The 25,291-nt window shown below is 51.2% G+C and overlaps 1 protein-coding gene across 1 annotated transcript in view; it reads right to left on the bottom strand.

The window, feature by feature from the left end:
- Positions 1–25,291, bottom strand: part of LOC147124145 (A disintegrin and metalloproteinase with thrombospondin motifs 3-like) — a 463,277-nt gene that overhangs the window by 18,808 nt on the left and 419,178 nt on the right. The window contains exons 16-17 of the mRNA XM_085982801.1: positions 21,276–21,408; positions 2,383–2,590 (exon numbers count right to left, since the gene is read on the bottom strand). Coding sequence (XP_085838927.1) covers positions 2,383–2,590; positions 21,276–21,408 — 341 coding nt within the window. The remainder of the gene's footprint in view (positions 1–2,382; positions 2,591–21,275; positions 21,409–25,291) is intronic.

Here is a 25,291-nt window from a genome sequence, read left to right on the forward strand (position 1 = left end):
CGAGTGAAATTGGTCGGCAGGGGGGTGGGGGGGGGGGTGCACGGAGATAGGTGGTGCAGTGTTCACGTTCCGTGCAATGCTATCCTGGTGGCGAAGTTCCTGTCCAAGCGTTGCAGCTTCCCGCACCCTCTGTGAGGAATTGTGGGCAATGAAGAGGTCTGAGAATTAAAGGGGCCATGCACACTGAAGCAAAACCAAATAAAATGCAGTGAATCAATACATTTTTCAGTCCTTTCTGCCTTTTAAGAAATATTCAACATTTAAAAGAAGTTCCAAATGTGAATATTCAGCTGTTAAAGCTGAATTACCTTCCTAACCTCAACAAATGGGAAAACTGCCTCAGCACCAACACAAATGGTTCAACAAGACAGGGAAGGGGCACTGAGGGTCTCACACACAGCACTCCAGCTTTGTGCAGGGGGTCAACACTGCAAGAGCGGCCGTCTACCCACAGGGGCCAGGAGGCCCTCCAGAAAGAACGATGTGCGAGTACATCACTAAGGCCATCACTGCCAGTAGTGTCTCCCCCTCCAACTGGCTCCACTGCCCAAAGAAGCTTCATAACCTCAGACCACTGGTCAAGGTCATTGAATGCGTCTTCAAAAGCCGTCTCCTACCAACTAGACCACTAGCCTCACATACTGCTCAATGCACGACCCCCAATCACTCACCTACCAACAATCTGCACCAATGATGAGGAATATCTCCCATTCCTAGCCTCACCTCATCCCCTTGGAGGAGACGGTGCAGGCCATTCTTGGCAGGGGCATGGTTGAGCCCTTGGCCAGCAGCGAGGCTGATAGGATACAAGATGCTGGTATCCTCGTGCGTTATCCTCCTTCTGGCATGCACCTCTTGCTTTTCTGCCCTCCCCTCACCACAACTCCACCCTTGTGCCTTCCTCATTTCACACACCCAAGAAATGCTGCCTGTCCAGTCAATGGGTCAACAAGAAGAGGCAGCCTGCCCAGCCAGTGGGACTGCAGGTGGATGAATCCATTCCGGATATTCTGGCCACATATCCGTCATATTCCTCCTCTTCAGCTTCCTCCTCTTCTGCATCTTCTTCTTCTGTGTCTTCCTCTTCCCTCTGCAAGCGGATGCTGTAAATGTGAAATGACAGCATAAAATGCTGGAAATACTCAGTTGGTCAGGCAGCATGTCGACCTGAGACATGAACTCTGTTTTTCTCTCCACGGATGTTGCGTGACCTGCTGAGTATTCGCAGCATGTTCTGTCTTCTCCAAGGCCTTCATTTACCATCTGAGCCCTTGCAAGTGTCTAACAGCACTCCCTACACACTTAAAAATCTTTTCACATCTATTGCAGCAAGCCACCACTTCAATAAAATTTAAAAAAAACAGTCCAAAGCCTTAAATTCAAACTTACTTGAATGATGTGTGTGTGTCCCTTTAAGAGCTGTGGACATCACCACTGTCAGCCTGCTTGCACACCAGGTTAACCTGGCATGCTTAGGACCCAGCGACGTATTCAGCGTTGGTGATGTTAAGTTGGCGTTGCACGGCCAATTGACGTCACCACGCCGCTATTTTTTTCAAGTGTGCTGCCAGTTACCAGCAGCGCAAAGAGGGAGAACAATATGGCGGCCGCTGTGGGACCTACCACCAGCTGGCGAAAGAGCGGCGGCCGCCATTTTATCGCCATTTCATGGCGCTACGGAGTGGCAGTAAGTACATGAATTTTTAGCCCATTGTCTTTCTCTCCTTTTCTCCTGTTGTAATTATTATTTGTGGGAAGGCTCCTCACTCTCTTTTTCATACAGCGCCTGTACTGCCTGAGAAAATGCAAAGCCATTGTTATTTCTTACTGAACAACACTTAATTGTTTACTGCATGGAGGGTGTCTTCATGAGTTGTTCAAAATTGTGAGGGGTCTAGACAGAGTAGATAGAGAGAAACTGTTCCCATTGGCGGAAAAGTCGAGAACCAGAGGACACAGATTTAAGGTGATTGGCAGAAGAACCAAAGGCAACATGAGGAAAATCTTTTTTACGCAGCGAGTGGTTAGGATCTGGAATGCACTGCCTGAAAGGGTGGTGGAGGCAGACTCAATCGTGGCTTTAAAAATGGAATTGGATAAGTGCCTGAAGGAAAAAAAATTGCAGGATTACGGGGAAAGGGCGGGGGAGTGGGACTAGTTGAAGTGCTCTTGCACAGAGCCAGCACGGGTTCAACGGGCCGAATGACCTCCTTCTGTGCTGTAACCATTTTATGATTCTATGATTTTAATTACCATTCTCGCACAAACATGAGATGCAACTTCCTAACAAAACCAATGGGATGGCCTGCGACGCGTAATAAAGCCTGCTGATTTAAAAAAGAACGATTGTTGCATTGATGTGAAGCCTGCCTGCACACTGACCTCTAACCATGGTCCTGCCTTCCACTGTGCCGGGCAGGGCTTTCGATTACAAGCTCGGCGGCTCTCCAGGCGTTCCCCGGTGCAGTATTTACTGTGCACTGAGCGGTTCCTTCCATCGGCCAGCAGCTGCAAGCAGCGAACAGTGCGGATCTGGTGTCCCGAACTTCCACAGGATTTTGTGCAGTGTTCCCATTCCTCTGCTATCCAGCTGGAAGGGGCGACACGAAATCAAATTAATTTGCAGATCCTTGTAATATTCTGAGCATTAACTGAGGACTTTGCTGAACAAACAAGGAGACCGGTAATGAGGCACGACAGATTGTTGAGAGCTTTCGAACTAATTTAGAGAGAGCTAATTAATTGAAGATAAATATCTGTAATTGTTTAGGAAGATTTTATAAATTGATTATCAGTATCGTGGCTGCATTAATTGGATAGACAACGGCAGTGAGGCTTGTTTAACCCCACATGCGTTTACATAGTGTCAGTTGGGGTTAAAGAGGTACCTGCTCCCTTATATACAAAATCCTCAAATAGGACATATTTATGCACACAGAGGCCTAGAAATTCGTCTTGAGCGGTGGCGAAAATGAGCAGTATTGGATCGGCCGCCCGTTATACGCAGCGTCTGCTATTCTGTTTCACTGCCGTCAGACAGTTGGAAAACGGCTGCTCCAGCAAGCTCAGTAACATAGAGTGGTAGGACGTAGGCCTGTGCTTAGCACCCTCTATAATGGGGAGGTCATGACCTCAGCTATATTGTTCAGAAACATCCGGAGAGGTTCATCGGCAGCTACTCTCTTGTGCCATGTTACCAATTCAGGGCAGCACGGGCAAAGATTTGAGACCTTGATTCCCTTTTCTGCCGCAGTTGGTATCCGGTTAAAGGGGAATAAGGAAAGGAGAAATGAAACAAGGATTACGAAACCTCAAATAAACACGGAACAAAAGTTAAAATCTTGGCTCTGACAGCAGAGGGAAAGAAGTAGAAATGACATCAGACATTCTGGATCAGTAACAGCAATACATACTGCTCACAGACCACTAACCCACAGAAATACTTTCAGGCCCCTGGATTTTGTTCGGGGCAGGAATCAGTGAGTTAGACTGGTGTTAAACAGACTTACTCATCAGTTGGGTTATTATATAAACTGATGGTGTAATGGGCGAAATTCTTGGCATAGCCATATTATATAAAATGGGCCCAAAGTCCCAGCTTGGATCAACAGGCAGACGGATCAACCACCATGGACCACAATTTGGGGTGGAACCCAATTCCATCAAGATTCCATCCTGTTTTTTCAATGCGACTATTTCTCCAGCAAGGGAAGCCACTCCTTCACCCCCTTACCACATCAGGATGCAGCTGGGAGAGTTCCTTGCTATGCCAAGAATTTCGTCCATTACACCCTTAGTGGAACAGTTGCCAACTGACAGCCGGCGTGAGCTCCACTGCGGCCTGATGAATGGCCCCAACCCCTCTCAGCCACTGATTGGTCGCCCACCCTGTCCGTGGAAACGATTGTGCCCGCCCCCCCCCCCCGCCCCCGGGATTTGGGACGGGGTTAGGGTCTTATGCTTGGGCAGACTGGGGATCCGCTTGAGTGGACTTAAGGTCTGCCCCACCACTCTTTCGCCAGCTGAGCAGCCCTCCAGAAATGTCAGTGTTTAGACCAGAATAGTGCCTGCTGCAGTGAACAGAGAAGGCTGGGAACACAGGCTCAGTGGTAAAGTATTTGTGTCACTGCACAAAGGGATGTTTATTTGTTTGGTTCCAATGGCTCATGCCAACTGCGGCCAGGATTTCTGCCACAGCTGAGGGGAACTGGGTTGTAAAGAATTTTCATTGGTGATGAACGGTTATGGAAAACCTCAGAGTGCTGTTTCCCACCGGCTTTTGTCTCCACGCATTCCAACAAAAACTGGAAAGCTGTCAATCCTTCAGCAGCCGCCTGGTTCAGTTATAATGCCTAGCAAAACCATTAGTGCCAAAGGGAACAAATAGTGCCAGGGGGAGCCATTAGTGCAAAGGGGAGCCATTAAAGTACATGGGGCGATTTTGCCAGCCCTGGGGAGGCAGGTAAGGAGGCAGGACTGCCGGGAAAATGGCAGAATCTGGGGGCGGGTACCCAACCCGCCTCCGTGCCATCTTCCCAGGAGACGGGTATCCGACCCGCGCTGGGAGCCGCCTCCCCGAGGCGGGAAGGGGAATAGTGCCAATTAGCTGCCTGTTAACAGGTAGTGAACAGGCAGCTTTTTGGAGAATCCCTATTTTCAGCCCTGAAGTTTGGGCTTCCCAACAGCTCCGAACCTCGCAAGAGTCAGCGAGGTGGGCCATCGGTCTACAGGGGTCGGAGAGGCCGAGATGTCCAGTGTGCAGGTGAGTGACGAGTGCAGGTGTAGAGAGGTAAGTGTGTGAGGTGAGTGTAAAGTGTTTTAATAAGTTTTACTTACCTTTACTTCTTCCTTCAGGTCTCGGGAGTCCCTGAGCTCACTGGCACAGAAAGCAGAATGGCCGCTGGACTGTCAAAAGTTGCAGCCTCTGCTTTCTGCTCAGGAGAGCTCGCTAACTGAGTCTGAGTGGAAGGACTCAGCTTAGAGGACAGACTGTCAGCGTTTGACATCTTCACAGAGCCGTCAAACGCTGACATTTCATCTGTCAAAAGCACTTGACAGATGAAACGTCACTCATTGACATCACCTGTAGCCGGCTTTCCCTTAATTGGCCTAAGCCAAGCCTGCTGGGCGAGCTTAACAAGGTCAATGGGTTGGCCACAAGTCGATGGAGGCGGGACTAAAACCCGACAAGTGGGAGTCCCGCCTCCAAAAGTTCCCCATTGAGAAAATCCAGCCCATAGAGTCATAGGCCTAGAAATTGGGTATAGCCCCGCTTGGGGCGTTAGAATTGGCGGAGCGCAAGTTTTATAGCCAGGTGCAACTTATCGACACCTCGTGCGATATTGGGTTGCAGCGCCCCAAAGGTGATTGAGGCACGAAATCAGGCGTTACACGGGGCACCTAAGGCACTAACATGCCGGCGCTACTCAATATCGGGGCGGGCGGGCGCAGCGCAGGTGCTCTCAAATACCGATGACCACGAGACTTCCCGGCGCCGGCCAGCTCGTAAAGGGTTGGGTCAGGCAGCTCGAGCATCCACACTCTGCGCCTTGTAGGCCTGCAAATCGGCGCAGGCCCTTCTCTGGCGCAACAACCTTGGATCCTATGGAGAGGGTGAGGCAGAGAGCAGAGCACTTCAGCACTGAGTCTCTGAGGAATTGGTGTCCGCAGTGGAGCGCCGGCGAGATGTCCTATACCCAGACAATGGCAGGAGGCCTAATCATAAGGACTACCGACGAGCTTGGAGGGATGTTTCTCTGAGGGTCAACTCCAGCAGCATGGCGACCAGGAGCCCTGTCCAGTGCCGGAAGAAATTCAACGACCTCACTCGGGTCGTCAGGGTGAGTGGAGTTAATGTAAACTTATGCATCCCTCCATGAGCACCTGACTTTATGGCTACAGGGTGCGTGATACCCCAATGGCCATCTGTCAGCAAGCACCCATGGCCCTTTCTGGTCACACACATCCACATTTGACTCAGGACATCATGTAAGGGCTCTTCCACCATGGGGGGTGTTGTGTATGTACCTTTAAGAGAATAACTGGTCTCAGACTGCAGTACCGACAGTGACCACCCCTGTATAAAAGGCGCTAGTGAGCCTCTGTGTTTTTAGTTTCACTATTGACTTCCACCAGTAAAGACTTATTTTGTTCCACTCCTGCAGTCCGTGTCTCAATTATTCACAGACGTAATACTGGCGACAAGTAAGAAACGAACTTACCTGCAACTCAGAGCAGCGGCGGCAGGCAGCGAGAGAGGCGGGACCTGTGGGAGACTCGGCGGCGGCGGCGAGGTACAAAAGCGGCGGCGGGGCCAGGAGAGGCCTCAGAGCAGCGGCGGCAGGCAGCGAGAGAGGCGGGACCTGTGGGAGACTCGGCGGCGGCGGCGAGGTACAAAAGGCGGCAGCGGGGCCAGGAGAGGCCTCAGAGCAGCGGCGGCAGGCAACGAGAGAGGCGGGACCTGTGGGAGACTCGGCGGCGGCGAGGTACAAAAGGCGGCAGCGGGGCCAGGAGAGGCCTCAGAGCAGCGGCGGCAGGCAGTGAGAGAGGCGGGACCTGTGGGAGACTCGGCGGCGGCGGCGAGGTACAAAAGGCGGCATCGGGGCCAGGAGAGGCCTCAGAGCAGCGGCGGCAGGCAGCGAGAGAGGCGGGACCTGTGGGAGACTCGGCGGCGGCGAGGTACAAAAGGCGGCAGCGGGGCCAGGAGAGGCCTCAGAGCAGCGGCGGCAGGCAGTGAGAGAGGCGGGACCTGTGGGAGACTCGGCGGCGGCGAGGTACAAAAGGCGGCAGCGGGCCAGGAGAGGCCTCAGAGCAGCGGCGGCAGGCAGCGAGAGAGGCGGGACCTGTGGGAGACTCGGCGGCGGCGAGGTACAAAAGGCGGCAGCGGGGCCAGGAGAGGCCTCAGAGCAGCGGCGGCAGGCAGCGAGAGAGGCGGGACCTGTGGGAGACTCGGCGGCGAGGTACTTAAGGTGGCAGCGGGGCCAGGAGAGACATACCAAACTCCAGTCTGCGAGCTCAGAAGTTGCAGAGAGGTAAAAAGTAATCGGGGTGTGACGTCACCAGGGAGCAGGTAAGTGATTGGTTGGTGAGTATTTCTCTCTTTTCATTACAAGCTTGAATTCTGTGGTGTTAAATTTCTAGGGTCTCTGTGTTGTAGTGAGGACAGTTGGTCAATAAAGCGCCCTAGAGTATACCTGTAACTGGGGTATTGAATAAATTTTTAGATTAATTAAAGGAGTAAGTCATGGCAGGAGAGCTCAGACCCGTGTTCTGCTCCTCTTGCTCCATGTGGGAAGTCAGGGACGCTGCCAGTGTCCCTGGCGACCATGTGTGCGGGAAATGCATCCAGCTGCAGCTACTTGTAGACCGCATTGCGGCGCTCGAGCTGCGGGTGGATGAGTTTTGGAGCATGCGCGATGCTGAGAGGGTCGTGGATAGCACGTTTAGCGAGTTGTTCACGCCGCAGGGTAGGGCTGCACAGGCAGAAAGAAACTGGGTGACCATCAGGCGGAGCAACAGAGGCAGGCAGGAAGTGCAGGGGCCCCCTGCGGACATCCCCCTTTCAAACAGGTATACCAAGTTGGATACTGTTGAGGGGGATGACTCACCAGGGGAAGGCAGCAGCAGCCAGCTTCCTGGCACCAGGGACGCTTCTGCTGCTCAGAAAGGGAGGAAAAAGAGTGGGAGAGCAATAGTGGTAGGGGATTCTATCGTAAGGGGAACAGATAGGCGTTTCTGTGGCCGCAAACGTGACTCCAGGATGGTTTGTTGCCTCCCTGGGGCCAGGGTCATGGATGTCACTGAGCGGCTACAGGGCATTCTTAAGGGGGAGGGTGAGCAGGCAGAGGTCGTGGTCCACATTGGGACCAACGACATAGGTAGGAAGGGGGATGAGGTCCTGCATCAAGAATTTAGGGAGCTAGGTAACAGATTAAAGAGCAGGACCTCGAAGGTTGTAATCTCTGGATTACTTCCAGTGCCACGTGCTAGTGAGTATAGGAATAGGAGGATAGAGCAGATGAATGTGTGGCTAAAGAGTTGGTGTAGGGGGGAGGGTTTTACTTTCCTGGATCACTGGGCCTGCTTCTGGGAAAGGTGGGACTTGTACAAGTCGGACGGGTTGCACCTGAACCAGAGCGGGACAAATATCCTTGCGGGGAGGTTTGCTAGCACTGTTGGGGGGGGTTTAAACTAACTTGGCAGGGGGATGGGCTACAGAGGGGAGCTGAAATAGGGGGTGATGTGCTGCCAATTATAGAGAAATAAACAAGTCAGCTTGGTAGACAGGGCAAATATACAAGGGCAAGGCTGGATGGCATCTATTTTAATGCAAGGAGTCTTGCAAATAAGGTGGATGAACTGAAGGTGTTGATAAACACATGGGAGTATGATATTGTTGCTATCACGGAGACATGGTTGAGGGAGGGGCAAGACTGGCAGCTCAATATTCCGGGGTACAGAATCTTCAGGCGAGACAGAGGGGGGGGTATAAGAGGAGGGGGTGTCGCAATATTAATTAAGGAGTCAATTACTGCAGTAAGGAGGGATGACATATTAGCAAGTTCCTCTAATGAGGCCATATGGGTGGAGCTTAAAAACAAAAAGGGGGCAAGCACTTTGCTGGGAGTGTACTATAGGCCTCCAAACAGTCAGGGGGAGATAGAGGAACAGATATGTAGGCAAATCTCAGAGAAATGTGCAAATAATAGGGTAATAGTAATGGGGGATTTCAACTTCCCCAATATTAACTGGGATAGTCAGAGTGTGAAAGGCACAGAGGGGGTAGAATTCTTAAAGTGCATCCAGGAGAGCTTTTTGAGCCAGCATGTAGAAGGCCCTACAAGAGAGGGGGCGGTACTGGACCTAATTCTAGGGAATGTGGCCGGCCAAGTGGAAGAAGTGCTAGTAGGTGAGCACTTTGGTGACAGTGACCATAATATGGTGAGATTTAAGGTGGTCATGGAAAAGGACAGGGATGGGCCGGAAATAAAGGTTCTAAATTGGGGGAAGGCCGATTTTAATAGGATAAGGCAGGATCTGGCCAAAATGGACTGGGATCAGCTACTTGTAGGAAAATCCGCATCGGAGCAATGGGAGGCTTTCAGAAGGGGGACTGAGATCATACAATGGCAACATGTTCCCGTAAAGGTCAAGGGTGGTTCCAAAAACCACAGGGAACCTTGGATGTCAGGGGATATACGAGAATGGATTAGGAAAAAAAGGAGGGCTTTTGGCAGATACAAAAGGCTAAAGACGGAGGAAGCCCTAGAGGAGTACAAAAAGTGCAGGGGGATACTTAAAAAAGAAATTAGGAGATCAAGGAGGGGCCATGAAATAACACTGGTGAGCAAAATAAAGGAAAATCCTAAGATGTTTTATAAGTATATTAAGGGTAAGAGGATAACTAGGGAAAAAATAGGGCCCATTAGGGACAAAAGTGGAAATCTGTGTGTGGAGCCGGAAGATGTAGGAGGGGTTCTAAATGAATTTTTTGCATCTGTTTTCACTATGGAGGAGGACGATGTAGACATAGAAATAGGGCGGGGGGGACTGTGATATGCTCGAACATATTAACATCGAGAGGGAGGAGGTATTGGCGGTTTTAGCAGGCCTAAAAATGGATAAATCCCCAGGCCCGGACGAAATGTATCCCAGGCTGCTGGGTGAGGCAAAGGAAGAGATTGCGGGGGCTCTAACACACATATTCAGAACCTCTCTGGCCACAGGGGATGTGCCAGAGGACTGGAGAACCGCTAATGTAGTTCCATTATTCAAGAAGGGGAGTAGGGAAAAACCGGGGAACTACAGGCCAGTGAGCCTAACATCAGTGGTGGGAATATTATTGGAAAAAGTTCTGAGGGACAAAATTAGTCTCCACTTGGAGAGGCAAGGATTAATCAGGGATAGTCAACATGGCTTTGTCAAGGGAAGATCATGTCTGACTAATTTGATTGAATTTTTTGAGGGGGTGACTAGGTGTGTGGATGAGGGTAACGCAGTGGATGTGGTATACATGGATTTCAGTAAGGCCTTCGATAAAGTCCCGCACAGGAGACTGGTCAAGAAGGTAAGAGCCCATGGAATCCAGGGTGCCTTGGCACGTTGGATACAAAACTGGCTTAGTGGCAGAAGGCAGAGGGTGATGGTCGAAGGTTGTTTTTGTGACTGGAAGCCTGTGGCCAGTGGGGTACCACAGGGATCGGTGCTGGGTCCCTTGCTGTTTGTGGTCTACATTAATGACTTGGATATGAATGTAAAAGGTATGATCAGTAAGTTCGCGGATGATACAAAAATTGGTAGGGTGGTAAATAGCGAGGAGGGTAGTCTCAGTCTGCAGGACGATATAGATGGGTTGGTCAGATGGGCGGAACAGTGGCAAATGGAATTTAACCCGGAAAAGTGCGAGGTGATGCACTTTGGGGGGACTAACAAGGCAAGGGAATACACAATGAATGGTAAGACCCTAGGCAAGACGGAGGGTCAGAGGGATCTGGGTGTGCAAGTACACAGATCCCTGAAGGCGGCAGAACAGGTGGATAAGGTGGTAAAAAAGGCATATGGGATACTTGCCTTCATTAGCCGAGGCATAGAATATAAGAGCAAGGAGGTTATGATGGAGCTGTATAAAACACTGGTTAGGCCACAGCTGGAATACTGTGTGCAGTTCTGGTCGCCACACTACAGGAAGGATGTGAAGGCTTTGGAGAGGGTGCAGAGGAGATTCACCAGGATGCTACCAGGGCTGGAACGCTTCAGCTATGAAGAGAGACTGGGCAGATTGGGTTTGTTTTCCTTGGAGCAGAGGAGGCTGAGGGGGGACATGATTGAGGTGTACAACATTATGAGGGGCATAGATAGGATGGATACTAAGGAGCTTTTTCCCTTAGTAGAAGGGTCAATAACTAGGGGGCATAGATTCAAGGTAAAGGGCGGGAGGTTTAGAGGGGATTTGAGAAAGAACTTTTTCACCCAGAGGGTGGTTGGAGTCTGAAACTCACTGCCTGAAAGGGTTGTGGAGGCTGGAACCCTCACAACATTCAAGAAGCATTTGGATGAGCACTTGAAATGCCATAGCATACAAGGCTATGGACCAAATGCTGGAATATGGGATTAGATTAGACAGGGCGTGATGGCCGGCGTGGACACGATGGGCCGAAGGGCCTCTATCCATGCTGTATAACTCTATGACTCTATGACTCGGCAGCACCTCAGACGACGTTTTTGAAGGTCAAAGCCAGAAGAAAGAAAAAAAATAGAATCCAAAGAAACTCGAGAAATGGGCGTCAACCGTGGACAACCGCCCTCCAAATCGTCGGATTGAAAACTTGCAGGAGAGACTGTCAAGAGCCAGGCTTGGTTCCCCGGTCTGTGGTTTCCCAGCTAATCGGGCTGGTGGCAGGTAGTGCACTGATCCTTCCTGGGCTGCGGCGGGCTAGAGCTCGATCAGGTGGCTCTGTAACAGGGCCGGGCAGCGAGTCGGGAAGCAAAGAGAGAGAGAGAGGGTGGAGCACACAGGGCGCGGCCGGTGCTTCGAAGCCGGGCAGCGTTCGGACCTAAGAAGAGGGAGGGAAGTGTCCCAGAGGGTCCGCTCCACGACGGGAAAATAATAAAAAAAAATATTAAACGCGCAAGAAACCGTGGAAAGCAGCGTTAACAACAGCGGGGAAGAAGGCAAAGCGCGGGAGATGCCATTTTGTTAAATCGGGGAAGAAGGCAAAGCGCGGGAGGCGCCATTTTAGATTTGCAAGATGCCGAAGACTGGCTGTATCACTGCTTTTGATAATACAATAGAGGACTGGACCACGTATGTGGAAAGAGTCGAGGTATATTTCGAGGCAAACGAAATAGCGGAGGAGAAAGAGGCATCGATATTGCTAAACTTAATGGGTGCTAGAACGTACGGCCTATTGCAGGACCTGATTACTCCAGCCAAACCGAAGGCGAAGAGTTTTAACGAAATTATTGCTGTCCTACAGGAACACCTAAACCCTGCACCGCTGTTGATAGCAGAAAGATTTAAATTCCACAGGAGAACTCAGCACAAAGATGAGAGCAATGCTGAGTATCTTACGGAACTATGCAAGCTATCAAAGCACTGCCAGTTCGGAGCAGGACTGGCAGATACCCTACGGGACAAATTTGTCTGTGGACTCCTGAGTGAAGGAACACAGAAGAAGTTACTTGCAGAGAAAGAGCTGACGCTAGATAAGGCTTTCAGCGTGGCAGTATCGTATGAAGCAGCAGCCAGGGGAGCTGCAGAAATTCAACAAAAACCACAGGGATACGGCACCCACGAAATGACACGGGGATTTGCAAAATGTTATCGCTGCGGCAGAACTAACCATGACCAGAAGGACTGCTCGTCCAAAGACAAAATATGCAGGCAATGCGGGAAGCTGGGACACATTGCACGAGTTTGCAGGTCTGGGAAGAAGACCAGCGACAACAAAAAGGCTACTAAGGAACCGTACAAGAAAGTACAAAAGATGACGGACAGTAGTTCCGAAGACCAGATGGGCGATAGTGAATTCGAAAACAGGAGACTAAGCTGTCTCAAACTTCACAATGTAATCGCAAAAGAGGATCACCGAACCATTTGGGTCACCCTCACGATAGCAGGGTCCCAAATTAAAATGGAATTGGATACAGGATCAGCGCTAACCGTCATGAATCGATGAGACTACGAGCGGCTATTTTCACACATACCCTTGAGAGAGACATCCATCGTCTTGACGATGTATACGGGGCAAAAAGTATACCCCAGGGGAAAAATAAGGGTGCCTGTCGAATACAACGGCAAGAAAATACGGAAATTGTATCTCTACATACTGCCAAATGGTGGACCACCGTTATTGGGACAGGAATGGATCAGGAAGATAAACTTAGATTGGCACTCCATTCATGCAATGACGGTGGACGGTGAAAAAGATGAAGACGTCACTCCTGGACGATTGTCAACAATCTTAGCTAACGCCAAAGAGGTATTTCAACAAGAACTGGGCACGCTTAAAGGCGTAACCGCCTCGATAAAAATAGAAGAGAATGCAGTTCCCAAGTTTTTCAAAGCAAGACCGGAACCATATGCAATTCGCCCAGCCGTCGAGGCAGAGCTGGAGAATCTGGAGAAGGTGGGCGTGTTGTCTAAGGTCGACTGGAGCGAGTGGGCGACACCCATCGTTCCTGTCATGAAGAAAACGTTAAGCAATAAGTCCGGGGAGCCAAGGAAGATTCGCATCTGTGGGGATTTCAAGGTGATGGTGAACCCTGTCCTTCACACAGTACAATATCCTCTTCCAAGGATAGAAGACATCTTCGCCTCACTGTCTGGAGGGAAGCGTTTTACAAAAATTGACCTAGCACGAGCATATTTGCAGATGGAGGTTGAAGAGTCCTCTTGGAAGTATCTCACGATAAACACTCACAAAGGTCTTTACCAGTATCATCGATTGGTATTCGGAGTAGCATCGGCTCTGGCGATATGGCAAAGAGCGATGGAACAAGTCCTGCAAGGGATTCCGGGGACTCAGTGTTACTTGGACGACATCCTTGTGACAGGTGAAGATGACAGTGAACACCTTAACAACCTAGAACAGGTGCTCACTAGACTACGGGAACATGGGCTGCGAGCCAACCGCCCCAAGTGCGAGTTTTTTAAGAAACAGATATCGTATTGTGGCCATGTGATTGATGAAGAGGGGTTACATAAGTCCCCTGACAAAATTGAAGTGGTTGTTAAGGCCTCAGCGCCTGAAAATGTGTCGCAACTGAGGTCATTCCTCGGATTGGTGAATTACTGTCATAAGTTTTTGCCGAATTTGTCGACAATTCTGCACCCACTGAACGCCCTGCTACGAACGGGGGTAGCATGGAAATGGAGCGATGATTGTAAGCGTGCTTTTCAGAAGAGTAAGGACTTAATCACTTCAAGGGAAGTATTGGCTCACTACAACCCAGCACTGCCAATCAGGCTGGCGTGTGATGCGTCTCCCTACGGCATTGGGGCGGTACTGTCACATAAATTCCTTGATGGTTTAGAGAGGCCGATAGCTTTTGCGTCACGCTCGTTAACTTCTGCCGAGCGTAACTACGCCCAGATTGACAAAGAGGCCCTCAGCCTAGTGTGGGGGGTGAATAAGTTCAATCACTACCTGCACGGTCAAAAATTTACTCTACTAACTGATCATCAACCTCTTGTCTCCATTTTCAACCCTCAGAAGGGCGTACCGATAATGACAGCACAACGGCTGCAGAGATGGTCCCTTTTCCTAGGGGCACACCAATATGACATCGAGTACAAAGGAACTAAACAGCATGGAAATGCTGATGGATTGTCACGTCTACCGTTGCCGACGGTGGAAGAAGAAGACCTTGCAGTGGATCCAATGGAGTTATTCCACTCGACCATAGTCGAATGTCTCCCTGTGACGAATGCAAACATAGAAAAGGAAACACGGAATGACCCGACACTATCACGGGTCTATGATTTAATGGTGAAGGGATGGCCAGCACATGGCGAACCACTGCTGCCAGCATTCTCGCCGAGAAGAGAACAGTTGTCAGTGTGCAGAGGAACCTTGATGTGTGGATCCAGAGTAGTAATTCCACCTAAGTTGACGGATAGAATGCTCAATGAGCTTCATGAGGGTCATCTGGGTGGGGTAAAAATGAAGAACTTAGCCAGAGCGTTTGTGCGGTGGCCGGGAATCGATAGAGAAATCGAAGAGATGACCAAGAGCTGTGCAGGATGCCAGAAGGTCCAAAACACCCCACCACAAGCTCCTCTGCATCCATGGGAGTGGCCCGCATCTCCATGGCAAAGGGTGCACATTGATTTTGCTGGTCCCTTCATGGACTCGATGTTTTTAATTGCGGTGGATGCACATTCAAAGTGGCCAGAGGTAATAAAAATGCCCTCAACCACCACGGAAAAAACTATCACAGTTTTACGAACCATATTCGCCAGGAATGGGCTGCCTGAACAGATTTGCTCTGACAATGGACCACAGTTTGTGTCTGAAGAGTTCTGGAGGTTCTTAAAGAACAATGGTGTTAAGCATTACACATCTGCCCCATATCATCCAGCCACTAATGGATTGGCCGAGAGGTTTGTCCAAGCATTCAAGAAGGCTATCAAGGCAATGTGTAATGAAGATATACCCCTACAACACAAGGTGGACAACTTCTTGTTTGCCTACCGGAATGCGACACATGCGGTTACCAACCAAACTCCAGCCATGATGTTCTTCAATCGAAGACTACGATGCCGCTTGGATTTGTTAAGCCAAATGTCCGAAGAGATGTGGAGAACAGGAAGTTTCAGAATATGAATGAAAGGCCGACCAGGAGTTTTAAGATAGGTCAACCAGTTTTGGCCCGGGACTACCGCACTGAGAAATGGCAGCCAGGAACGATTTGTACACGACAAGGACCTCTCATGTATACCGTGGACATTGGGGAGAGCATTGTAAGACGCCATGTTGACCAGATTCTAGAGTCACTGGAAAACGTCAACTCCACACCACGATCTGATACACCTGGTAATGAAATCGACGTTCCAATTGCAGCTACCGCAGAACCGGTAATATTGGAAGCAGATGAACCAAACAACGACATTGATCCCGACTCAACATTGCCAGAAGAACCTGATACCCCAAAGAGGCGTTATCCAGACAGAATCAGGAAGCCTCCTCAAAGACTGAACTTATAATTGCTTAAACTTAACCAATGTATCTAGCAGCAGTAATTGTGATTGTAATTAGTTATCATTTAGTTGTTAAATGAATGTTATGTACTGTTTATCTAAAAGGGGAGGAATTGTTGTGTATGTACCTTTAAGAGAATAACTGGTCTCAGACTGCAGTACTGGCAGTGACCACCCCTGTATAAAAGGCGCTAGTGAGCCTCTGTGTTTTTAGTTTCACTATTGACTTCCACCAGTAAAGACTTATTTTGTTCCACTCCTGCAGTCCATGTCTCAATTATTCACGGACGTAATAGGGGGCATGAGAACATTACTCAGGGCATCATGTAAGGGCTCTTCCACCATGGGGGGCATGATATGATAACTCAGGGCATCATGTAACATCACTTCCCTTCCTTTGCCCTGCAGGCCAAGCTGGCACGGAATCGAAAGGAGCAGCTTCGCACCGGAGGAGGCCGTCCTCAAGTGGAGCCTCTGACGGATCTCGAGGAGAGAGTCCACCAGATTGTGGGAGGATGTCTGAGTGGTTCTGTCACCACTGCAGCTGCCGACCCAATGTCCACAGCGATGGTAAGTTTCTCAACTATTACAGCTGTCACCTTTCAGTTGTTTCCCCCGCCAGCATGCTTTCTCAATGTGGAGCCATGTCATAGCATTGCCGCACTGTTGCATCCCTTGCTGCCAAACTGTCCTTTTGCTAAAGCCACTCTTCAACCTCCCTGCTTTCAGATGCTGCATCACCAGCTCGGGAGCCGACCCCTCAAGCTGCCAGTGCAAGTGCCTCCGGAGGCGACGACCAGGAGGAAGCCGGACCATCCGTGCCAGCCTCAGGGGAGCCACCGCATGTGGAGACTGGGGATAGTAGTTCCCTTGAGGGGAGGGGGGGCTGCTCTGATGAGGAGCCAGTTGCAGGGACCAGCGGCCTGTAGCAACGCGCGGGGGGTAGGGACGCTCGGGGGCCGTCTCCACAGAGGGCGAGGCAGGCCACCATGACTGCTGCACAGAGTGCAGAGGAGGTGCGTAGCCTTGCGGAAATGAGCGCCCAGGCCCGGCTCAGGCACACTGAGCTTATGGCTGCAGTGGGGAGGATGCTTGAGTCCATCGACACTCTGGCAAAGAGTGTGGTGGACTTTGGGGCAGCAATGGAAAGGACTGTCCAGGGCTTCGGGGCAGCAATGGAAAGGTCTGTCCAGGGCTTCGGGGCAGCAATGGAAAGGTCTGTCCAGGGCTTGTCCGAGGCAGTGGAAAGGACTGTTCATGGCTTCTCCGAAGCACTGGCACCTGCCACGCAGGTCCTCACTGCTGCCACGCAGTCACTTGCTGGCCTCGTCCACACGCAGATTGAGGCCACGCGAACACTCACTGCTGCCACCGTAGCTGCATCAGGCAGGATCACCCCAGGCCCTTGCAGCACCACAACAGGCCATGAATCTGTGGAGCAGTCGATAGCGGCGGATGATCCGGTGCGGCACCGTCAGAGTGCCAGTGTGTCGGCTGGCCACGGTGCAGGTGTCCTCTCTCTACATGTGACCAGTCCTGATGCCAACTCTGGCACGTCAGCAGAGCAGCTGCCACCACCTGCACGGCACACTGCTAGCAGACATGCCCAGTTGGAGCAGCCTGCTTGCGGGACCTCCAAGCCCAGAGGTTGGCCAGGCCGTCCCTCAGGGGCTTCAGCGCCTTCAGACACTCAGCAGGCGTCCCCCAGCCTTGACCCAGCCACTGGGGTACAATTATGGAGGAGCTGCAGGGAGGGAAGGGGCCGACCTCGTAAGAGTCGTCGGTCTCCATCAAGGGGCCACCAGTAGAGGGAGGTGCTTGGACGTCTCTTTTTCCGGTTTTAAGGCAGTCCACACCTGTTGTGTTTGTTTGTTATGGTTTGGTTAGTTTCGCTGGGTTGCCACACAGTTATCTGTTAGTTTGTTAGTTATGATTTCTGTTGCCATTACGTTGTCATGCTGGAAGGAAGCACTTGTTTGAAAATAAAGAAAACTTTTTATTTATAATCGAGCTGTACACTATTTACAATCATCGATGCCTTCATAGGCTTACAGCAAACCGGAGGGCGCTGTTCGATTCACAGCCACCATTCCGTCCGAGGGGCCTAGAACCGAGTCCTTATGAGCCTCTGACGAACGGCCCTTCCAGGTTCTGGAGCCCTCCCATCTTCCTCCTCCTCCTGATCCTCCTCGCCCGCATGCTCCTCCTCCTCCTCCACCTCCTCGTCCGCCTGCTCTGCTGGACCTTGAGGGTTGGCTGGCATTGGCTGGGTGCATCGAATGGCCAGGTTGTGGAGCATGCAGCAGACAACAACGATGCGCGCCACATGCTCCGGCGAGTACTGTATTGCACCCCCCGAATGGTCTAGACAGCGGAAACGCTGCTTCAGCACACCAATTGTGTGCTCCACAATGTTCCTGGTGGCCTGATGGCTGCTGTTGTAAAGCTCTTCTGCCGGGGTGGTGGGCAAACAGAGCGGGGTCATGAGCCATGGGCAGAGAGGATAGCCCTTGTCGCCCAGAAGCCAGCCTCATGGGTGATCCGGGCCTCAAAAAGGTCAGCCACTGAGGTCTGCCGCAGGATGAAGGCGTCATGGCTGCTGCCAGGGAATTGTGCGTTCACCGCCATGATCATCTGCCGGTGATCACAGACCAGCTGCACATTAAGGGAGTGGAAGCCCTTTCGGTTACGGAACTCCTCCGGATTCTGCAATGGCGCCCGCAAAGCCACGTGTGTACAATCAATGGCCCCCTGCACCATGGGGAAGTCCGCAATAGCCACGAAGCCCTGTGCACGCTCTCCCTGCTTCTCCAGGGTCAGAGGGAAGGTGATGAATTTGCGCCTCCTTTTGTAGAGGGCAGCTGTAACTTGCCGGATGCAGCAATGCACCGCAAATTGAGAGATATTAGAAATGTCCCCAGCTGCTGCCTGAAACAATCCGCTGGCGTAAAAATTGAGCGCTGATGCGCTATCAATTACTCATAAAAGACTGAGAGTTAAGAGAGTAACTAAAGGCTTTTATTAACAAAAGAATGAAGGTCTGCCTCGAGTGGTCGACCGGTCCAGAATACAAAGGGGCTGGGGAGCAGTCACCTTTATACTAGGACTTGTGGGAGGAGTCAGCCGAGGCATGTCCAGGCATGTACACAGTGGAATACAAACAGTGGTTTACCACAAGCGCAACAGTCACTTTCATGGCCACCGACAGAGAGGTTTGCACCGTATCCGCGGCTGCAGATCCCCAGCAAGCAGGTGGCACAGCTCAGAGACAACATCCTTACCAAATCTCAGGTGTCACAGACACTGCTCCTCCGACATGGTAAGGTAGGAGACCTGCTGCCTGAAAACCCTGGCAGCATATGGTCGGATTTGGCGACGTCCATTGGCCCTCCTCCTTCCGACCAATCCCGGCCCTCTCTCCCTCCGTCTCTGTGCCCCTGCCAGCTGTTCAGCAAGGATAACGTGCCCCTCCGAAGCAGCTCCCATTATTCTGTCCGACGAATAAGATGCAGTCAGCTTTCTGGATCCAACTGCTCTGAACAGGGCTGAAGGTCCCAAGGCTCCTCTGGCTCAATAACAACAAGTCTTTGCCACTGAAGGTCTGCAACTCTCTCCAGCAGCGAGCAGAATGGCCAGGCCAAATGGCTGCCAGTTTTGTAGTAGTGCTGTCCCCTTTAAAGAGCGCCCCCCGAGTACAAGATGGACCTGGTAACGTTCCATCCAACTGTCACTAATAGCACCAGGCGAAACGGAGGGGGGCGCCACTGAATTTCCGGTAAGGGGCGCCAAAAAGGCGTTGCACAATGAAATGACGTCATGATCTGGTCGCAAAGACTTAACGCTGGCGCGAACAGGCTACTCAATATGGCCGGATGCGCTAGGATCACTGCGCACGTCCAAAACTTGGGTAGCGCCCCAAATCTCGGGCTCTTTAGGCGCTAATCGCTGGCGCAACCAACCGAATTTCTAGGCCATAGAGTCATAATGGCACAGAAGGAGGCCATGCTGCCCATCGAGTCCGTGCCAGCTCTCTGTAGAGCAATCCAGTCAGTCCCATTCCCCCGCTCTATCCCCGTAGCCCTGCAATGTTATTTTCCTCAAGTTCCTATCCAGTCTCCCCTTGAAAACATTGAGGCCTAGAAATTCAGTGGCCTGCGCCACCAGTTTGCGCCCAAAGAGGGCTTTTGCGCCACTGTGCAAACCTACCGCGATATTTAGCGGGGCGCTAATGGCGGCGTTAGCCATTAGCGCTGCGCCGCCACCGATGACGTCATCGGTGTGCGCAGCGCCCCGCTATCGCCCCGCTGGCCATACTTGGTTGCTGCCGCCTCCCCCGCGCCGGCCGCAAACAGCGACCGGTACACGGGGCCTACCTGTGCCGGTAGTGGGGCGAGTTAAGGTGGAGGTGCGGCCGGCCGCTTTTTCGGCGGCCGCCTGCCCGCACCTCCGTCCCCGGCCTCCTACACCCCCCCCCCGCGGCATTGCCGGCTGTTTCCAGAGAGCCTGGCACTTCTCCTTGGTGCCGGGCTCATTTGCCGGCACTCGCGAGCGGGGATCGCGCTGTTGCAGGCACCTCCCCCTTAAGAATGAGAGGAAGGCCTGCAGTACCGCAGGCTGCCGTGCCGCAGTGGGTGGCGCTGCGGCACTTTACACGCCGATATTCAGTTTCAGCGCCCCAAGCGGGGCGCCGAAACCCTTGTTTAGCGGCCGGCTTCCACTTGGGGCGCTGAAACTGAATTTCCCGCTGGCGCAAGTGGCTCCGCGCGCAGCGGTAATTCCGGCGCCCAGGCGAGCTGGGCGCCCCTAACTGAATTTCTAGCCCTGAGTGTCTCCGCTTCCACCACTTCCGTCGGCAGCGAATTCCAGGTCCTCACCACTCGCTGCGTAAAAAAGCTCTTCCTCACATCCCCGCTATATCTCTTGCCTAAAACCTTAAATCTGTGTCCCCTAGTCCTTGTACCATCAACTAGTGGGAACAGCCATTCCCTGTCTAGCCTATCCAAATCTGTCATAATCTTGTACACCTCTATCAAATCACCCCTCAACCTCCTTTGCTCTAATGAAAACAAATCCAGCTTCTGCAACCTGTCCTTGTAGCTAAGATCCCCCATCCCCAGAACCATTCTGGTAAATCTCCTCTGCACCCTCTCAAGGGCCTTCACATCCTTCCTAAAGTGTGGTGACCAGAACTGGATGCAATACTCCAGTTGTAGCCTAACCAGCGCTTTATAAAAGTTCAGCATAACTTCTCCACTTTTGTATTCAATACCTCTATTTATGAAGCCCAAGATCCCATATGCTTTGTTAACCTCTCTCTCAATATGTCCTGCCACCTTCAGGGACCTATGCACATCAACTCCCAGGTCCCTCTGTACCTGCACACTCTTTAAAACTGTGCCATTAAGTGCAAGGGAGAACCATTACTGACGAGGAGGAAATCATTTCACTAGCTGTATCTGGCCAGCCAAAATTCTCAAAATCGGCTACAATTCAGAGGAAGCGGCGGTGTTCCGTTTTACAGCGAGCGGATTTTCTGAGGTAAGTGGAGCAGGTGTCAGCAACAGTTGCTACTTACACAGGCAGTGTACATTCCTGCAGGTTACACAGTCTGCGGATGGGTTTTGGCTTTTTGCCTGCATCACAGTAGCTACGATGAACCATTTTATTGTCAGTCTTCCTGCGGCATCCATATTTCGTGTACTGAAAACCTAATAACAAAAATGTAGTCACTTTTCCGAGCTAAACACAACGTGCACTGTTGTATTATATATAAACATAACTGTACAAAGTAGCTTGTCTCATTCTTCCCCCCCAACCCATTCTTCATCTTTTTATTTATTAATTCTCAGGATGTGGGCATCGTTGGCAAGGTCGGCATTATATAAGAACATAAGAAATAGGAGCAGGAGTAGGCCATTCGGCCCTTCGAGCCTGCCCCGCCATTCAATGAGATTATGGCTGATCTTCTGCCTCAACTCCATTCACTGGCCCCATCGCCATATCCCTTGATGCCCTTACTAGTCAGAAATCTATCGACTTCTGTTTTGAATATACCCAATGACTGAGCCTCCACAGCCCTCTGGGGTAGAGAATTCCAAAGATTCACCGCCCTCTGTATGAAGAAATTTCTTCTCATTTCAGTCCTGAATGGCCTACCCTTTATCCTGAGGCTGTGGCTCCTGGTTCTAGACTCCCCAGCCAAGGGAAACATTCTCCCAGCATCCACCCTATCAAGTCCTGTAATAATTTTGTATGCTTCAATGAGATCCCCTCTCATTCTTCTGAATTCAAGAGAATACAGGCCTAGTTTACGCATTTATTACCCATCCTTAGTTACTCTGAGGTGGTGGCAGTGGGCCTTCATCTTGAACCATTGGGTAGCAGTTTGATACACTGAGTGGCTTGTTAGGCCACTTCAGAGGTCAGTTAAGAGTCAACCACATTGGTGTAGGACTGGAGTCGCACACCGGCAAGACCGGGTAAGGATTGCAGGTTTCTTTCCCGAAAGGGCATTCATAAACCAGTCGCCTTTTTACAACAATCCGACAGCTTCATGGTCACTTTTATTGATAACAGCTTTTTATTTCCAGATTTTATAAACTGAATTCAAATTCGCAAACTGCCATGAAAGAAAGAAAAATGTGCATTTATATAGCACCTTTTACGACCTCAAGATGTCCCAAAGCCAATGAAGTACTTTTGAAATGTAGTCACTGTTGTAATGTAGGGAAATGCAGAGGGCAATTTGCACACAGCAGGGTCCCACAAAGAGCATTGGCCCAGATTTTGTGGTCAGCAGTGAATAAATGGCGCTAACCGTTCATTACACTTACAATTGCCCACATACTTTCGATGGGCTTTTGCACTGGAACTTGCGGTGATTAGAAATCCATTTCAGTGTGGCGCCATTTACAGGGGATCTGGGACCTGTGTGAACAGGGCAAGTAAGTGTGTATCCCCTTAACCAATCAGACTGAAGGAATGTTACTGAGACACGCAGGGGGACTTTTAATGGGGAAGGTGGTTTGGGAACGGGGGGCCTCTGAAGCGGTCAGGAAATCCGAGAGAGTGAGTTTCCTGCAGGCCCTGCAGAATTTAACAGCAGGGCCTGATTTGCATAGGAAAGATCTGTTTCCCACCTGCAGCCAGCCAGATTGAGAGGCTGGCTGTCTCCGGGCGTTTAGGTTTGCAGCAATAGGCCGCAGAGAGGAGGAGGGAGGGTTCATGTGGGGGCAGCGGGTCGGCCAGAGGAGCACGGGGTGGGCTGGAGGAGCTGATGATCGGGGGCCGGGATCAGCACAGGGTGGGGGGGGGGGGTGGTGAAGGAATCGGGAGCCGGGACCAGCACAGAGGGGGAGGGGTGTTGGATAAGGCTCGGGGGATGGGACCAGAACGGGGGTGGGAGCAGGGGGGCGGAGAAGGAGCAGGGGGGCGGAGAAGGATCAGAGGACCAGCGGGGGGATTGTGTGAGGATCAGGGACTGGAGGAGCGGGGGTGGGGGGGGGGTTCGCCAATGATTGCCGGCTGGAGGAGCAGATTGGTGACCGATGGAGCATGGGGTAGGCCTCACGGGGGGGGAAATCAGAGGCCTCATGGGGGGGGGAATCAGAGGCCTCATGGGGGAATCAGAGGCCTATGGGACGGGGAGGACTCTTGGGGGAGGGAGAGGCCTCGTGGGGTGGGTCTCCGATCGTAGGGGTTGGGTTAGGCAGGAACGCTGGATACAGGAGGCACATGCAAAGTCGCTTACCTCCTGGATCCGTAATTTAGCTGGTGGGTTATACGAGGCCTGCAAAACCCGACCAGCTAAAGTTAAACTCAAAATGGAGGTTGATGCAGCGGCTTCCAGCCTCATTATAATATTTAAATAGACGACCCGCCTCCTGGGAGTGGGTTGGCTGCCCGCCCTCCCGTCCCGCCTCCATTAAAACTGGAAGTGTGCTGGTTGGAGGCGGGTTCTGTTCGGGATTCAGGTTTTTAACACTTTAACTCCCCGCCCGATCCCAACCCAAACATTTTTTTAGGTTAAAATTCCCCTTGCAGAGTCTGAACCAGGAAGTATAAGTTAGAATAAGTTAATTCAATGCCAAATCATGTACCAAAAGTGAAATAAAGGGAGGAAAAGAAAGATAGGATTAAGAAAGAGAGATAAAAGAGACAAAAAGAAAAAATATAAAACTACATTTTTTATTTAAATGTTAATTTTTTTAATATCTCCAACAATAATTAATATCTGAAGGCATGAGACTCGAGACCTGTAAAAGTTAATTTTCAGTGCCAGAGTGGTTTGTTTGGCAGCAATTAAGACTTAGCACGCTGTTAAAAATTCACTTACACTTGAATGGACAAGCACTAACCATAGCATCGGACCTGTGAGGGAGCAGTGACCGGCGGCAGTTTAAAAGCGGCGGCTGATTCAGCGAGGCGAGGCGTACCAATTCAACAGCAGGGGAGAGAGGTAAAAAGTAATCCAAGTGTGACTTCACCAGGAAGCAGGTAAGTGATTGGTTGGTGAGTATTTCTTTCTCCTTTTCATTACAAGCTTAAATTCTGCGGTTTATATTTTCTTGGGTCTCTGTGGTGTAGTGGGGACAGTTGGTAAATAAGCGCCCTAGAGTATATCTTTAACTGGTGGTATTGAATTAATTTAAATTAATTAAAGGGGTAAGTCATGCCAGGAGAGCCCAGCCCCGTGTTATACTCCTCTTGCTCTATGTGGGAATTCAGGGACGCTGCCAGTGTCCCTGACGACCACGTGTGCCAGAAATGCATCCAGCTGCAGCTACTAATGGGCCGTATTGAGGCGCTGGAGCTGCGGATGGATGGGTTGTGGAGCATTCACGATGCTGAGAGGGTCATGGATTACATGTTTGATGAGTTGGTCACGCCGCAGGGTAGGGCTGCACAGGCAGAAGGGAAATGGGTGAACACCAGGCGGAGCAATAGAAGCAGGCAGGTAGTGCAGGGGACCCCTGTGGCCATCCCCCTTTCAAACAGGTATACCAATTTGGATACTGTTGAGGGGGATGATTCACCAGGGGAAGGCAGCAGCAGCCAACTTCCTGGCACCAGGGGTGCTTCTGCTGCTCAGGAAGGGAGGAAAAAGAGTGGGAGAGCAATAGTGGTAGGGGATTCTATCGTAAGGGGAACAGATAGGCATTGCTGTGGCCGTAGACGTGACTCCAGGATGGTTTGTTGCCTCCCTGGTGCCAGGGTCAAGGATGTCACTGAACGGCTGCAGGGCATTCTGAAGGGGGAGGGTGAACAGGCAGAGGTCGTGGTTCACATTGGAACCAACGACATAGGTAGGAAGAGGGATGAGGTCCTGCAGCAAGAATTTAGGGAGCTAGGTAGCAGATTAAAGAGTAGGACCTCAAAGGTTGTAATCTCTGGATTACTCCCAGTGCCACGTGCTAGTGAGTATAGGAATAGGAGGATAGAGCAGATGAATGCGTGGCTAAAGAGTTGGTGCAGGAGGGAGGGCTTTAGTTTCCTGGATCACTGGGCCTGCTTCTGGGGAAGGTGGGACTTGTACAAGTCAGACGGGTTGCACCTGAACCAGAGCGGGACAAATATCCTTGCGGGGAGGTT

The sequence above is a fragment of the Somniosus microcephalus genome, chromosome 1 (genome assembly GCF_052327205.1).
Source record: "Somniosus microcephalus isolate GS21.2 chromosome 1, FLI_Smic_1.0, whole genome shotgun sequence".
In the NCBI taxonomy this organism is placed as follows: Eukaryota; Metazoa; Chordata; class Chondrichthyes; order Squaliformes; family Somniosidae; genus Somniosus; species Somniosus microcephalus.